We start from the raw sequence: 17,408 nt of genomic DNA on the forward strand, positions 1-17,408 counted from the left end.
TTCTTGCAATGATGCTCCCATAAGACCTTGTTCAACCCTGGAGTAAAGTGTCCTTTACCCTCTTGCTTGTACTGGTCAGGTAATCCTTGGTAGCCTGGACCTGCTGCTGTCTCCCGGGAGCTCAAGCAGAGCCTTGTCTTGCAGCCCACAGCTGGTGTCTCCTCTTGTTGCTTTCCCTGGAATCTGTGTTCATCGACTCTGAGTTTTCAACAGCTTTGGGCATTGTGCAGATGGGGCATCCTGAGCTGGAGTGGAGAGCAGCAGCTGATGCTGCAGACAGGAGGGCTCTGCAGGCCGGGTCCCAGGGCTGCAGGTCTCTGGCACAGCTTTCCATGTTCCTTTGGCCTCTTTTCCCTTCTTTGGTGACTGAGTTTGTTCCATTTCATGGAAAGGCCAAGGCAGTTTCAAGTCACTTTCCCAAAGCCTTAGAGGGCAAGTGTCTCTGCTCCTGGGGAAAGCACGCGGCTCAGCCCGGCCAGGCTGCGCGAAGCAGCGCCAGAGAGAAAGCATCTCCCATTTTGCAGCCAGTGGAGCCATTCACACAATCACCTTCTGTTAATTCTATCTGCAACATCAATTAAATTGTTTGTAGAAACTAATTGAATGTGGCTTAATCACACATCTTAATAGCTTTCCACGCTTTGAACTCGTTGTTAATTCCAGTAATAAAATGAAATGAGAGAACTGGCTGGGTAATTAGTGAGGAGGCTTGGGGAAGAAATTGCTCTTTTATAGCATGTAATAAAAGCAGCGTGCTGGTGACCGCTCTCTCCGGCAGGCAGCCGGCTAGCACAGCGATTATGCTGAGCTAGGGAAAATCCTCCAGCCCCTCTGAGATTCCCTGCCCAGGGGCTTCTCCTGTCTCCCACTCAGCCCCAGCGCTGCTTGGAGGAGCTGGTGATGAGACTGTACAGCTCGGAAGCGCTTGGGACCCAGGGGTGTCTGTTGGCTTGACCACGCTGCTCAGCTCGAGTCAAGGCCCCCTAGGAGTCCAGTGCCTGGGAGGGGTGCGTGGGGTGAAGCGCTGTGGCCATTCTCTGCTGGGGCGGGGAGCTAGACCCCTGGGTGAGGCACTGGCGGAGCGAGGGAGGGCCGTGCAGGCTGGCTGAGTCAGCCCAGCTGCGGTAGTCCTTGCACAGCATGACCTGGAGGCTATGGAAGTGTGACCCACGCAACCCTCCACCACCTGCCACTTTGAGCCGGGGGCAGTCAGAGAAGCCATGGCTCCTAAGTTGGGCCCGTTCGCTGCTCTACCTGCCTGAATTTAGAAGCAGAGGATTTACACAGGGCCCAACTCTGCCTTAATCTTTTTGGTGACCTCCTTGTGAACTGGAGCAAACCCAAGCTTTCCTGCAGAACAGAGAACTGCAGCTGCAGCTTCATCCTGGCCAGCTGCTGTCCCTCATCTGCCACATACAGAGCAAGCCCCCAGGGAGGGGATGCTGTGCCGGGCTGCCTTGGGTCCCAGAGCAGGGTGGGGCCAGCCCCTCACTGTAGCCTTTTTTCTCTGCCCCCCCCGTCCCCCGCCATGCTCCTGGGACCTTGCTCTCAGCCCGAGGCCTGTGCCCCAGAGCAGGGGGGACGGCCCCTTTCAGTGAGGGGATCACACGTGGACTCGTGCATGTATTTCTGGGTACATCAGTCCCAGATTGGAGGGACTTGCTTGGGGGACTGAGTTACGGGGAGAGGCAAAAAGAGCGAAGTGAGTCAGTCAGGGTGGCTCATACTCGCCGTCTGTGGGTGAGGTGTGCCAGTTGCTGTCATGGTTTCCCAAGAGAAGAGGTGGAAGCCCAGAGTCGAGAGTCATCGAAAGTGGTGCTGGCGAATGTACCCCAGGGAGCTCCCTGTGGCTGGATCCCAGGAGCTGGGAGAGATTTCCCGGCTCTGTGTTCCACAGACGGAAGGAAGGAAGGAATGGGACTGCCTGCTGTTCCCGCAGCTCAGCATCACTACCTGGGCTCTGACGAAGGGGCCTGGGCTGTGGGCACTGAGTTCTAATCCTTCCCCAAGTTGGGAGGGGGCTGGCTGGCTCAGGAATGGCATTATTCACATCAGGCAATGGCTGGCCCTGGGAACGGGACAGGGAGCCTCTCACCTCGAGGCCAGCTGCACTGTTAGCTCAGGGAAGCACAAGAGGAGCCTGGGGGTGTTGGAGCTGTAATAGGGGAAGTGAATCCAGAGCTCTGAAACACCTCCATGTTGCTTGTTGGGCACCTTGCGACTGTCTGGGACAATCCCGCCCGGCAGAGTGTGTGACCAGAGGGAGGCAGAGAGGCTTGCGCTGAACCTGCTGTCTCTCTCCTATAGGATTACATGCAGAACGTCCATGGCAAGGAAATAGATCTGCTGAGAACAACAGTGAAGGTGCCGGGCAAGCGGCTCCCCAGGGCAACGACGGCAACAGCCCCCAGCGCCAGCCCCAAAACCAACGGGCTTGCCAAGGAGCGGAGCAGCATGCAGTTCCCAGGAGGCCCAGGTAAGGAGAGGAGGAGGGACTCGCCCAGGCTCAGCGGCTACAGGGCTCTTAGCTAAGTCACAAGCAGACAGTACACGAGTGGTTCTGGTGTCTCCTGCTCCTCACACTCTTTTCACCAGTCATAGAATCATAGAATATCAGGGTTGGAAGGGACCTCGGGAGGTCATCTAGTCCAACTCCCTGCCCAGAGCAGGACCAATCCCCAACTAAATCATCCCAGCCAGGGCTTTGTCAAGCCGGGCCTTAAAAACTTCAAAGGAAGGAGAGTCCACCACCTCCCTAGGTAACGCATTCCAGTGTTTCACCACCCTCCTAGTGAAAAAGTTTTTCCTAACATCCAACCTAAACCTCCCCACTGCAACTTAAGACCATTACTTCTTGTTCTGTCATCAGCTACCACTGAGAACAGTCTAGATCCATCCTCTTTGGAACCCCCTTTCAGGTAGTTGAAAGCAGCTATCAAATCCCCCCTCGTTCTTCTCTTCCGCAGACTAAACAATCCCAGTTCCCTCAGCCTCTCCTCATAAGTCATGTGTTCCAGTCCCCTAATCATTTTTGTTGCCCTCCGCGGGACTCTTTCCAATTTTTCCACATCCTTCTTGTAGTGTGGGCCCAAAACTGGACACAGTACTCCAGAGGAGGCCTTACCAGTGTCGAATAGAGGGGAACAATCACGTCCCTCGATCTGCTGGCAGTGCCCCTACTTATACATCCCAAAATGCCATTGGCCTTCTTGGCAACAAGGGCACACTGTTGACTCATATCCAACTTCTCGTCCACTGTAACCCCTAGGTCCTTTTCTGCAGAACTGCTGCCTAGCCATTCGGTCCCTAGTCTGTAGCGGTGCATTGGATTCTTCCGTCCTAAGTGTAGGACCCTGCACTTATCCTTATTGAACCTCATCAGATTTCTTTTGGCCCAATCCTCCAATTTGTCTAGGTCCCTCTGTATCCTATCCCTACCCTCCAGCGTATCTACCTCTCCTCCCAGTTTAGTGTCATCTGCAAACTTGCTGAGGGTGCAATCCACACCATCCTCCAGATCATTAATGAAGATACTGAACAAAACCAGCCCCAGGACCGACCCTTGGGGCACTCCACTTGATACCAGCTGCCAACTAGACATGGAGTCATTGATCACTACCCGTTGAGCCCGACAATCTAGCCAGCTTCTCTCCACCTTATAGTCCATTCATCCAGCCCATACTTCTTTAACTTGCTGGCAAGAATACTGTGGGAGACAGTGTCAAAAGCTTTGCTAAAGTCAAGGAGCAACATGTCCACTGCTTTCCCCTTATCCACAGAACCAGTTATCTCGTCATAGAAGGCAATTAGATTAGTCAGGCATGACTTGCCCTTAGTGAATCCATGCTGACTGTTCCTGATCACTTTTTTCTCCTCTAAGTGCTTCAGAATTGATTCCTTGAGGACCTGCTCTATGATTTTTCTAGGAACCGAGGTGAGGCTGACTGGCCTGTAGTTCCCAGGATCCTCCTCCTTCCCTTTTTTAAAGATGGGCACTACATTAGCCTTTTTCCAGTTGTCCGGGATCTCCCCCGATCGCCATGAGTTTTCAAAGATAATGGCCAATGGCTCTGCAATCACATCCGCCAACTCCTTTAGCACTCTCGGTTGCAGCACATCCGGCCCCATGGACTTGTGCTCGTCCAGATTTCTAAATAGTCCCGAACCACTTCTTTCTCCACAGAGGACTGGTCACCTCCTCCCCATACTGTGCTACCCAGTGCAGCAGTCTGGGAGCTGACCTTGTTCGTGAAGACAGAGGTAAAAAAAGCATTGAGTACATTAGCTTTTTCCACATCCTCTGTCACTAGGTTGCCTCCCTCATTCAGTAAGGGGCCCACACGTTCCTTGACTTTCTTCTTGTTGCTAACATACCTGAAAAAACCCTTCTTGTTACTCTTAACATCTCTTGCTAGCTGCAACTCCAGGTGTGATTTGGCCTTCCTGATTTCACTCCTGCATGCCCGAGCAATATTTTTATACTCATCCCTGGTCATTTATCCAATCTTCCACTTCTTGTAAGCTTCTTTTTTGTATTTAAGATCAGCAAGGATTTCACTGTTAAGCCAAGGTCGCCTGCCATATTTACTATTCTTTCTACACATCGGGATGGTTTGTCCCTGTAACCTCAATAAGGCTTCTTTAAAATACAGCCAGCTCTCCTGGACTCCTTTCCCCCTCATGTTATTCTCCCAGGGGATCTTGCCCATCAGTTCCCTGAGGGAGTCAAAGTCTGCTATTCTGAAGTCCAGGGTCCGTATTCTGCTGCTCTCCTTTCTTCCCTGTGTCAGGATCCTGAACTTAACCATCTCATGGTCACTGCCTCCCAGGTTCCCATCCACTTTTGCTTCCCCTACTAATTCTTCCCGGTTTGTGAGCAGCAGGTCAAGAAGAGCTCTGCCCCTAGTTGGTTCCTCCAGCACTTGCACCAGGAAATTGTCCCCTACACTTTCCAAAAACTTCCTGAATTGTCTGTGCACCGCTGTATTGCTGTCCCAGCAGATGTCATGGTGATTGAAGTCTCCCATGAGAACCAGGGCCTGCGATCTAGTAGCTTCTGCGAGTTGCCGGAAGAAAGCCTCGTCCACCTCATCCCCCTGGTCCGGTGGTCTATATTAGACTCCCACCACAACATCACCCTTGTTGCTCACGCTTCTAAACTTAATCCAGAGACTCTCAGGTTTTTCTGCAGTTTCATACTTGAGCTCTGAGCAGTCATACTGCTCTCTTACATACAATGCAACTCCCCCACCTTTTCTGCCCTGCCTGTCCTTCCTGAACAGTTTATATCCATCCATGACAGTACTCCAGTCATGTGAGTTATCCCACCAAGTCTCTGTTATTCCAATCACATCATAATTCCTTGACTGTGCCAGGACTTCCAGTTCTCCCTGCTTGTTTCCCAGGCTTCTTGCATTTGTGTATAGGCACTTGAGATAACTTGCTGTTTGTCCCGCTTTCTCAGTATGAGGCAGGAGCCCTCCCCTTTCACGCTCTCCTGCTCGTGCTTTCTACCGGTATCCCACATCCCCACTTACCTCCGGGCTTTGGTCTCCTTCCCCCGGTGAACCTAGTTTAAAGCCCTCCTCACTAGGTTAGCCAGCGTGCTTGCGAAGATGCTCTTCCCTCTCTTCGTTAGGTGGAGCCTGTCTCAGTGTTTTACACAGCAATCCTGTGTCTGCACGGAGCCGAGATGAGCGCCCTGTTTGGGCAGGGCCGTCTGGCTTCCCTTCTGGAGACGGGATGGGGCTGAAACACTTGCCCCTCAGGCCCCTGACATTTTTGTGGCTTTACAGTTACATTTTCCTGTTTTAGAAAATGTTTCCCCTCTGTTGCCATAGGAGCCCCGGTGACTGACCGATTCTGCCAGGCAGACAGAACTATCTGACTGCACAAAGTGCTGGCAAGTGCGTAAAGGCAAGAGAGTGTAAAGCGTGTGAAAGCTTTTCCATAGTCAGTCTCAGTGGCAGTGACTGGAGAGTTACGGGACAAGAGCAAGTCCAGATTTTCAGACAAGTGGATTTTCATCGATTGGTGTCTGTTTAAGAGACATTTGGGGTGGGAGCAATGAAAAGTTTACAAGGGTCTTGCTGAACTTCATGACTCCAGCAGGTACTCTCAGTAAGAGCTGGAGGGAAGTTCTCAAACAGATTAAGGCTGATTGACTTTGACATGCTGAACCCTCTCTCCAGGCTTGCAAGGAGCCACGAGAATTTGGGTGTCGCTGAGAGGAGATTCTGACCTAGGGCATTGCTGGGGCCTGATGGGCTGAGCATGGAAACTGGGGTCGTTGTTGTTGTTTGTACTCTCTTAGTGCCCTCAGTGCGCACGTGCCATTCACATTAAGAGGAGACACAGCCCCTGCCCAGGAGCTAAGAAGAGAAGCAGAAAATCTCCCTCCCACCGTACATCTGGGTACTCAGGTACTCCGGCAATGGCTCCAGGGAAAATCCCCAAGGGACAATAGGGACAGCATTTATATCCAGTAATACCCCCCATGGCTCCTGAGCCCAGCAAGCTTCATGGGCTGGTTTCTCGGGGATGTTCTGACAGGTGAAGGAGGAGATGGTGGTGGTCTTGCCCGTCAGGCAGGGACTGGGGGAGTGGCAGGAAGTGGTTGTGGGAGAAACCATTGGGAAGGGCTAAGGCTAATGGAGAAATGTCAGACATATCTGTGCCAGGCCACCTCTACTCCTCAGATGGAATGGGGAGAGAACAATAAATCCTTAGAAACTGCAGGACACTGACTCATGGGTGACTTTCCCTCAATATCTTTTGGGGGGAAAAAACTGAACATAGACCGTCAAAATTTATAGTCAGAACTGGTAGAGATGCCTCTAGTTAAGGTGGAATAACATTTTCCATTATAAGCTCCTATTTTCAGCTGTATAGAACATTGCCAAACTTTAACCCTTTGGACTGAAATATTCCATGTTGGGCCTCTGCCTGAGGTTGAATTTTTAAACATTTAAGCAAAAATGATTCACCATTAGCTTTGCCAACGTTGAAGGATTTTTTCCAGCTGAAGAGCTTCAGCACCTTGAGGGTGTAGAACAGGCATTTGAAATTTAGCCAGGGAATAGTCCTGGGGTTAGAGAGATGTCTTTTGTATCCCCATGAAAATCTGTTCAGATTAGGGTGACTAGACAGCGTATGTGAAAAATCGGGACGGGGGTGGGGGGTAATAGGAGCCTAAATAAGAAAAAGACCCCAAAACCGGGAGGGTCCCTATAAAATCGAGACATCTGATCACCCTCGTTCTGTTTGGCAGCGTTATAAGCCCCTGCAAACTGCATTTGCACATGCTCAGTAGAGCTTGTTAGAAACTTGCTGATAAAATCTCTTGAACATTCCTTCCACTGTGAGCAGGCTTGTTGGCCCCTAAAGCTGGAGCTTGTGACAGGACAGCCTGTGCATTCCTAGCCTCTGAGTGCTCGACTTTGCAACCCTAATGTTCTTTTAATGCTGTTTTGTTTGCGGGGTTTTGTATGGAGCGATACAGAGAGTAGAGAATGCAACCAGGGACAAGCCCATTGCTGAGGCCAAGTGTAAGGTCTATTAACTGTTTTTAGTATCTAATTAAATGCAGATAACTTGCGTTAATGAAGCATTAAGGGTGAGCAATCGAGTCAGGAATTTCCCAAAGTGAGGGTTGCTGTCCCATGTTAACTCACCCAGTTTGCATTTCCTGTCTGTGCATTCATCACAGACAGTGATACTTTACAGGGTTACAACGAACAAGGCAAATCCCCACCCCTGGGATTGGAGCAGGTTAGAAAAGGGGTTTCTTTTCTTTCACTTTTGGTTTGAAACTGAAAACAAGCTGACCTGTTTTGCTCAGACATACCCCAGACCATGCCCTCAAGGGAAGCCTGGGAGCTGTCAGACCAGGGGGAATTTGACAAAGTTCTGAGCTCTCCACCATCTGAGCTACCTCTCAGATCTGCCCCAGGTGTGTCCTTGTTGCCTCATTCACCCTTCACTGCCAGCCAGGGGAGCCTTAAATCATCTCAGCCTCTGAAATGACAGTGCCATGAGCAGCCGTCCAGCAAGCCTGGTGATGCTGCTCAGCGCTGGGGCTGGGCTCTGCAGGGGCTCCCATGGCTAGGGCATTTCCAGAGAGGGAGTCGCTGCCCTGCAGAGCTCAGGTCAGCACACGACCAGGGTGGTTGGCTGCTGCTCGCGGAACTGTTGGGCCAGAGGTGAGGGGAGTTGAGGCCCCCCTTCGTGTCCGGTAACACAACCACTTTAAAGGTGCCTGCCTGCAGGCGGAGGAAGGAGAGGGTTCCTCTGGGGATGGGCAGAGCTGCACCCTGTGAGGAGGCTCAGCTGCCTGGCTGGAAGAGGGCATAATGGCGGGTGCGTAGGACTGGCTGGAAAACAAGAATTCTGTGTTGCAAAAAATGGTGGGGTTTTGAAATTCCTGGTGATCCTGCATTGGAATGAAGTGGAGACCTTTCAGAAATTTGGGGGGGGGTAGGGGGGTCAGGGAGGGACAGAGGTGCACTTCAGACTGCCCAGCAGCGAGGTCACTCACCAGGGATGTGGGAGACAAGTCCCAGCTTTGGAACATTTCCCGTCTCTGAATCAGGATGAGTAGGGCCATGAACCTGGGTCTCCCATCTCCCAGGTGAGTGCCAGGTCTCCGGGTGAGGATCTAGCTCGTTCTGGGGCTTGTCAGCACTTAGCACTCCCTGGCAATGAGCATAGGGCTGTAGAGTGAGCGTCTGTCTCTTCTTCTCAAAGCCGCCTGCTGGAGCTGTTCCATTTTGTATAAACAATTACATATTCATTGGGCCAGAGAGAGAGAACAATTCTCCACCCTACTGGCTAGTCTGGGGTCTCTCTCTCTTTCTCGTTTCGATCACAAAGTCCGTCCTGGACCAAACAACCTTCCTGACAAAGTTTATTTGGAACCAATACATTTCCAGAAAAACATTTGGTTTTTATACATTGTTACTTTTCATGAAAAACCATTTTGTCAAAAAATGCCCAATCGGCTCTAGCTGCCGGCGTTCCCTGGTAGGTTGTCACATTCTTTACTGTCAAGTTCGCTGGGCAAAGGCATTATTAGTTACGTGCTGACAAGACCCGGAATGAGCCAGTTCCTCACCCAGAGATTTGGCAGTGCCGGTGGGACCCCAGAGAGACAGGATGGTGCATGCAGGGGTGCCCAGGGGGAGGAACTCGAGTTTAACCAGCTTTGACTACAACAAGCAAAACAATACAAGTGCTTAGGGTGGACTCGGATGCGGTGGGGCCGGGTGAACTGGGAATGGGAGGGGCTCATGGCTAGGTGGCAGGGAAGCTGCTGAAGCAGGGGAGGGCCTTACAGCCAGAGAGCTAGCACACAGTCGCTGTTTACATGGGGACTAAGGAGAGTGCAGGTCCATTAACTAAAGATGTGAAGCCAGGGTGCATAAGTTACTGTGTTAACCCTGTGTGGATGGTCAGTGGGGTTCAGACCTTTAGACCCACAACACAGTCCTCTGCTGCTCAAGGTAACAGAGTAACTGATAATGGTAGAAGACTCACACTTTGCCCGTGACTTCTCAGCTATTTACTAGACCCCAAAGGAAAGCTAAGAGACAGAAGAAATAGGTGAAATGCCAGGTTCTGTAGAGCAGAGAAGTTTAGTGTTTATAAACAGTTAATTCTCTGTCCCCTTCTGCTCCTACACCCCTGACCCCACACAGCTTCCCTTGTCCCCCATGCTGCTCCTCTCCGTCCCCGTCCCCCGCTCCTGCCTACTTCTGCCCTTCTCCATCCCCGTCCCCTGCTCTTGCCTACTTCTGCCCTTCTCCATCCCCGTCCCCTGCTCCTGCCTGCGTCCGCCCTTCTCTGATCCTCTCCTGCTCCATTCTCTGTTCCTGCCTACGTCCGCCCTTCTCTGCTCCTCTGCTCCTGTGGTGCCTCCCTGCTCCTACACCCCTCCTAACCCACCTCTGCTCCTGGCCTCCTACATCTCCATCAGCTCATCTCCGCACGCCCTGAGCTGCTGGCTCAGTGGGGACATTGAGTGCACTGGGACAAGGTCCCTGCTCTGTTCCTGGGCCCAACACCACAGTGGCTTTCTGCAGCTTGGAGGAGCAATTGCAGGAGAAGTGGTACTCAGTCATGGCTGCAGTTTGCTCGGTCTCTCTGGAGGACAGCGCATGCGCAGGCCCGTCACATGTTGGAGGTGTCGGGGGCTAGAGCACACTGAGATCAGATGGAATATTCAGAGACTAACAAATTTATTTGAGCATAAGCTTTCGTGAGCTACAGCTCACTTCATCGGATGCATGCAGTGGAAAATACAGTGGGGAGATTTAAATACACAGAGAACATGAAACAATGGGTGCTAGCATACACACTCTAACGAGAGTGATCGGTTAAGGTGAGCTATTACCAGCAGGAGAGCGGGGGTGGAAAAAACCTTTTTTAGTGATAATCAAGGTGGGCCATTTCCAGCAGTTGACAAGAACGTGTGAGGAACAGTGTGGGGGGTAGGGGGGAATAGTTTTACTTTGTGTAATGACCCATCCACTCCCAGTCTTTATTCAAGCCTAAGTTAATTGTATCCCGTTTGCAAATTAATTCCAATTCAGCAGTCTCTCCTTGGAGTCTGTTTTTGAAGTTTTTTTTGTTGAAGAATTGCCACTCTTAGGTCTGTAATCGAGTGACCAGAGAGATTGAAGTGTTCTCCGACTGGTTTTTGAATGTTATAATTGTTGACGTCTGATTTGTGTCCATTTATTCTTTTACGTAGAGACTGTCCAGTTTGGCCAGTGTACATGGCAGAAGGGCATTGCTGGCACATGATGGCATATATCACATTGGTAGGTGTGATAACGAGCCTCTGATAGTGTGGCTGATGTGATTAGGCCCTGTGATGGTGTCCCCTGAATAGATATGTGGACACAGTTGGCAACGGGCTTTGTTGCAAGGATAGGTTCCTGGATTATCCTTGCAACAACAACAACAAAGCCCGTTGCCAACTGTGTCCACATATCTATTTCCCGCCCCCAACCCCGCTCTCCTGCTGGTAATAGCTCACCTTACATGATCACTCTGGTATCACCCCTTGTTTCATGTTCTCTGTGTATATAAAAATCTCCCCACTGTATTTTCCACTACATGCATCCGATGAAGTGAGCTGTAGCTCACGAAAGCTTATGCTTAAATAAATTGGTTAGTCTCTAAGGTGCCACAAGTACTCCTTTTCTTTTTGCGGATACAGACTAACACTGCTGCTACTCTGAAACCTATTCAGAGACTGTAGCTGCCAAACTCCCAAGTCTCTACTGAGCATGTGTAAACTGAGATTTTTTTCAGAGTGATAACTTTCTCAAATTTGGGCAAATTTTCACAGATGCATCTAAAGGCATCTCCCTGCGACCCGGGCGGCTTTCTCACCTCCCGGTCACATTTCAAGTCACTGCTCCAAGAGGTTCAGCCATTTCCTACAAGACTGGGGGAAATAGATTGTGTTCTCGGAAATGGTGGATCCATTTTAGATGAAACATGCCAGTAAAATTCAACCTGAAGCAATCCCCGGCATGGAAAATTTCAGCCCAAACCGTGAAAGCCTGGCAAAGTTATAAACAACTGACAACACGGTCTTATAATGGAAGCTATTCGGCAGCCCGAGCTCAGTTTCTGCGCTGAATTTCTCAGGTCTCCAATAATTCTCTTTGTTCGTCTCTGTCCCCTCCCCAGTGCTGTGGTATCCTGTGAGAGCTGGGATCACCAGTGTGTCCCAGGGCTCAGAGAAGGCCGCACCATCAAATTATGGACTCCAAAGTCTCCTTTGGCAAAATGCCAGCAAACAGCTTGGTAACGGTGAGGCTGCTGGTGCCTCAGGCTGGCCAGTGTCATTTCTTTGTGCACCTCCGTCTGGTGTCCCTTGTCTTATACTCAGATTGTCAGCTCCTTGGGGCAGAGCCCCACTCTTTGTTCTGTGTCTGTGCAGCACCCAGCACAGTGGGGTCCTGCTCCCTGACTGGGGCTCCGAGGCGCTGCGGGAACACAAATAGTAAGTAAAAATATATAACAGCATTAGGCTATTTTGAGTGTTATTTATTTACCGTCTCGCTGCGAGTTTTACTATTATCTCAAGAATGAGATAGCCGTAAGACAAGCCTATCTTAGCACAATAAGCACTGGTCATTTTTCAGAGGTGCCACTCACCATTCCATATTGATACCCAGGTCTGTCTTCTGCTAATTTAAAACCCAGCAATGCGTACGATAAATGCAAAAGGTTCCTTCAAGTGTGCATGACCCTGCACTGATCACCGGGCAATGCCATCTCCTGGTGTGCTGCCCGTTCCCCTTCCTTGGCTCGTCCTTCTGAAATTCCCAAACGTTTCTAGCCTTGACTAATGGAAAGAATTATTTTCTCTGGGATTTTGCCCCATCACTCTTCACCCCTTTTTCCAGATCTTTAATATATAACATTGGTCGTAGCAGGGACCCTCGCGGATCCCCACTGTTAACCTTTTGCCATATTGGAAACTGACAGTTTATTCCTAATTAACTTTCTTAAACCACGGTCAGTAATTCTTTACAAGTTCTGAGATGGCGGGGGGGAAAAAGCAAATGTGGTGCCAGTCTTTAGAGAAAGGAAAGACAAGTCTTCCTGTTAGTTACTGCCCGCGTCTCTCAGAAAATAACAGAACAAATATTAATGGACCAAATCTTCACAACTTAAGACACCCGGGCCCTGCTTTTCAGAGGCGCTGCCCACTGGCAGCTCCCGCTGACTTCAGCTGGAAGTGCAGGTACTCAGCACCTGGGAAAATCAGGCCCCCAAAGCCTCCCGAGGGGCATACAACACGTGAGTTGCCCAAAGGAAGTGAACACTCCCAAAATGAACAATCAGCAGCACTGAGCAGAGACAATGGTGCTGGGCAGGCAGAGCTGTGTTTGGATGGGGGACTGCAGCTGTGGGGTGTGCAGTGGTGCCGGGCAGGCAGAGCTGTGTTTGGACGGGGGACTGCAGCAGTGGGGTGAGCAGTGGGGTGTGCAGTGGTGCCGGGCTGGCAGAGCTGTGTTTGGACGGGGGACTGCAGCAGTGGGGTGTGCAGTGGTGCCGGGCAGGCAGAGCTGTGTTTGGACGGGGGACTGCAGCAGTGGGGTGTGCAGTGGTGCCGGGCAGGCAGAGCTGTGTTTGGACGGGGGACTGCAGCAGTGGGGTGTGCAGTGGTGCCGGGGAGGCAGAGCTGTGTTTGGACGGGGGACTGCAGCAGTGGGGTGTGCAGTGGGGTGTGCAGTGGTGCCGGGCAGGCAGAGCTGTGTTTGGGCTGGCGACTGCAGCAGTGAGGTGTGCAGTGGAAGTCCTGGGTCTGAGATCGTATTTCAGATTTCACTGGCTGCAGGAGGAGCTGCTGCTGCCATGTGTCTTTGAACTGGCTGAGAGCATGTTGCTGCGCACTGATGGAGGAAGCTTGTTTCCAGCTCCTCTCCTCAGCCTGAGCCTGTTTCTCTCCACACGTGGGAGCCAATTGTGAGAGCACAGCTCCACCCCCAACCAGCAAGCCAACACCTTTCTGGTCCTGCCCCTGCACGTCTCAGAGCCTGGTTCCCCTCTCAGCCCCCAGCCTGCCACTTCTGCTTGCTCCTGGCATGAGGGGCAGAAGTAGGTGCCAGGCGCCTGGGAGAGGCAGCTTCTACTGGACGTGCAGACTGGACAAAAAGGGAATTTTACCTGGGTAGGGCAGGACGTTCCCCACCCTAGAATCCCAGCCCTGCCTCCCAGTGACCCAGACCCTGCCCGCCCTACCCCAGCACAGAACCCCATTTCCTCACTGGTCACAGAATCCAGAAAATCCCAGCAAGATACTGAACAACTGTAAGGAGTTTAGAGCAGAAGGTCATAGGTCTTGAGAGCCAAGAATGCAGGTCACGCTTAGAGGATGGGAGACTACTTTGGAGACAAGCGACTCTGAGAAGAGCTTCAGGCTCATGTGGAAAGCAGCTGAAGATGAGCCCCCAGTGCGATGCTGTAGCTAAGGGCTAGTTGAGTCCATGGATATAAACGGAGAACCGTGAATAGGAGCAGGGAGGTGATAGTACTTTTAATTATTATGCATTTCTTTGTATTGTGGCCGCACCTTGTAGCTCCAGTGGTGGGCCAGGCCCCCATTATGTGAGGCTCTATACAAGCACAGAACAAAGCCAGTCCCTGCCCAAAGGGATTCCAATCCAAGCATACGACAAGAGACAATAGCTGGCTACAGAGAGACAGATGGGGACCACAAGGGAGCAGTGAGACCTACAGTAGAACCTCAGAGTTACAAACACCAGGGATACAAATTGACCAGTCAACCACACACCTCATTTGGAACCAGAAGTACGCAATCAGGCAGCAGCAGAGAGAGACACACGAAAGCAAATACAGTACCGCACTGCGTGAAACATAAACTACTAAAAAAATAAAGGGAAAGTTTAAAAAAAATTGACAAGGTAAGGAAACTGTTCCTGTGCTCGTTTCATTGGCATTAAAAGGGTTAAAAGCAGCATTTGTCTTCTACATAGTAAAGTTTCAAAGCTCTATTAAGCCAACGTTCAGTTGTAAACTTTTGAAAGAACCATAATGTTTTGTTCAGAGTTACAAATGTTTCAGAGTTACAAACAGCCTCCATTCCCAAGGAGTTCGTAACTCTGAGGTTCTACTGTATATTGGGCGGAATGAATGGAATGGTCTCAGCACACCAGCAGCCCAGCTGTTGTCAAATTTTTTGTAGACATAAAGGAAAAGGAAATTTATAAGAAGGGATTTGCATGAGGTGACTTCATGGCTGTTTACGGGAGCTCCTCCCAAGCATGAGTGGCAGCATGAGAGAAAACAGAAAGGGGCTTGTTTGAAAATTGAACAGTGAATGATGAGCTACGTAATATACCTCCGTATACGGCATTAATGGGATCATTACTGGATATTGTGTCCATCCTTTAATAGGATGATGAGGAATTGGAAAGACTTCTGCAAAAAGAAAACACCACAAGAATGACCTGAGGTCTGGAAAACCTACCTGACAGTGAGAGACTAAAGAACATAAGAACAGCCATACTGGGTCAGACCAAAGGTCCATCTAGCCCAGTATCCAATGCCAGGTGCCCCAGAGGGAATGAACAGAACAGGTCATCATCAAGTGATCCATCCCCTGTCACCCATTCCCAGCTTCTGGCAAACAGACATTAGGGGCACCATCCCTGCCCATCCTGGCTAATAGCTGTTGATGGACCTATCCTCCATGAACTTATCTGGTTCTTTTTTGAACCATACTGTAGTCTTGGCCTTCACAACATCCCCTGGCAAGGAGTTCCATAGGCTGACTGTGCATTGTGTGAAGAAATACTTCCTTTTGTTTGTTTTAAACCTGCTGCCTGTTAATTTCATTGGGTGACCCCTAAAAGAAGCCCAATTTAGTTTGAGAACATACATACATAAGAACAGCCATACTGGTTCAGACCAATGGGCCATCTAGTCCAGTATCCTGTCTCAAACAGTGGTCAAGTGCCAGATGCTTCAGAGAATATGAACAGAACAGAGCAACTTATTGAGTGATCTGTCCCTGTCATCCAACCCCAGCTTCTGGCAGTCAGAGTTTCAACACAACCAGAGCATGGGGCTACAGCCCTGACCATCTTGGTTAATAGCCACTGAAGGACCTATTCTCCAGGAACTGCTCTAGTTCTTTTTTGGAACTCAGTTATAACTTTCCCTTCATAACATCTCCTGGCAGCAAGTTCCACAGGTTGATGGCGTTGTGTGAAGAAGAACTTCCTTATGTTTGTTTTAAACCGGCTGCCTATTAATTTAATTGGGTGACCCCGGTTCTTGTGTTATGTGTAGGGGTAAATAACACTTCCTCCACGCTTTTCATGATTTTATAGACTTCTGTCAATCTCCCCTTAGTTGTCCCTTTTCCAAGATGAACAGTCCCAGTCTTATTAATCTCTCCTCACACGGAAACCGTTCCATACCCCTCATCATTTTCATTGCCCTTTTCCATACTTTTTCAATCCAATATATCTTTTCTGAGATGGGGTGACCAGATCTGCACACAGTACTCAAGGTGTGGGTGTACCATGGATTTATACAGAGGTAATACGATATTTTCTGTCTGATTATCTATCCCTTTCTTAATGATTCCCAACATTCTGTTCACTTTTTTGACTCCCGCTGCACATTGAGTGGATGTTTTCAGAGAACTATCCACAGTGACTCCAAGATCTCTTTCTTCAGTGGTAACAGCTAATTTAGACCCCATCATTTTGTATGGATAGTTGGGATTATGTTTTCCAATGTGCGTTACTTGGCATTTATCAACATTGAATTTTGTCTGACATTTTGTTGCCCAGTCACCCAGTTTTGTGAGATCCCTCTGCAGCTCTTCACAGTCTGCCTGGGACTTAACTATCTTGAATAATTTTGGATCATCTGCAAACTTTGCTACCTCACTGTTTACCCCATTTTCCGGATCATTTATGAATATGTTGAATAGGACTGGGCCCAGTACAGACCCTTGGGGGACACCACTATTTAACTCTCTCCATTCTGAAAACTGATCATTTATTCCTACCCTTTGTTTCCTATCTTTTAACCAGTTACCGATCCATGAGAGGACCTTCCCTCTTATCCCATGACTGCTTACTTTGCTTAAGAGCCTTTGGTGAGGGACCTTGTCAAAGGCTTTCTGAAAATCTAAGTACACTATATCCACTGCATCCCCCTTCTTGACCCCATCAAAGAATTCTAGTAGATTGGCGAAGCAACATTTCCCTTTACAAAAGCCGTGTTGACTCTGCCCCAACATATTGCGTTCATCTATGGGTGTTTCTACACATAAGCAATTACAGCAACAAAGCTGCACCACTGTAATGCTTCACTGGCGATACTACCTATGCCAATGGGAGGGGTTCTCCTCGCAGCGTAGCTAGTCCACCTCCCCAAGAGGCGGAAGCTGGCTCAACGGGAGAATTCTCCTGTCAACCTCACACTAAACCAGGGGTTAGGTCCTGCATCACTCTAGATGTGATTAGCTGCATCACTCAGGGGTGTGGATTTTTCACATCCCTGAGCAACATGGTTATACTGACCTTGTAATGATGCTGCCTTTGGTGGGACACTTCTGAGAGTACCAATTCAGGACAAATTGCTTAGAGCAGGGCAGTTACAGCCCAAGGCTGGGTTCCTTTGCAAACCAAGGCAAACCAAACCAGCCAAACAGAGATGACTTCGGTTTTACCCCACTGGCTAACCAGAAGTCACACAAGCAATTCCCTTAGACACTCCAGTTTCCCAGTATCCCCACCAGCGCCACTCGTTATGAGGACAAATGGTTATGAAAACCAGCACCCCAGTAAAAGAAAAAAGGTTCTCTCGATCCCAAAGGACCAAGCCCCAGACCCAGGTCAATATAC

At 49.9% G+C, this 17,408-nt stretch overlaps 1 protein-coding gene across 2 annotated transcripts in view; it reads left to right on the forward strand.

Moving 5' to 3' along the window:
- AGAP3 (ArfGAP with GTPase domain, ankyrin repeat and PH domain 3) overlaps positions 1-17,408 on the forward strand; it is a 244,918-nt gene that overhangs the window by 163,447 nt on the left and 64,063 nt on the right. For both annotated transcript variants that reach the window (XM_074946654.1, XM_074946656.1), the window contains exon 11: positions 2,308-2,476. In XM_074946654.1, coding sequence (XP_074802755.1) covers positions 2,308-2,476 — 169 coding nt within the window. The remainder of the gene's footprint in view (positions 1-2,307; positions 2,477-17,408) is intronic.

Source organism: Natator depressus, chromosome 2 (assembly GCF_965152275.1).
Source record: "Natator depressus isolate rNatDep1 chromosome 2, rNatDep2.hap1, whole genome shotgun sequence".
Lineage (NCBI taxonomy): Eukaryota > Metazoa > Chordata > Testudines > Cheloniidae > Natator > Natator depressus.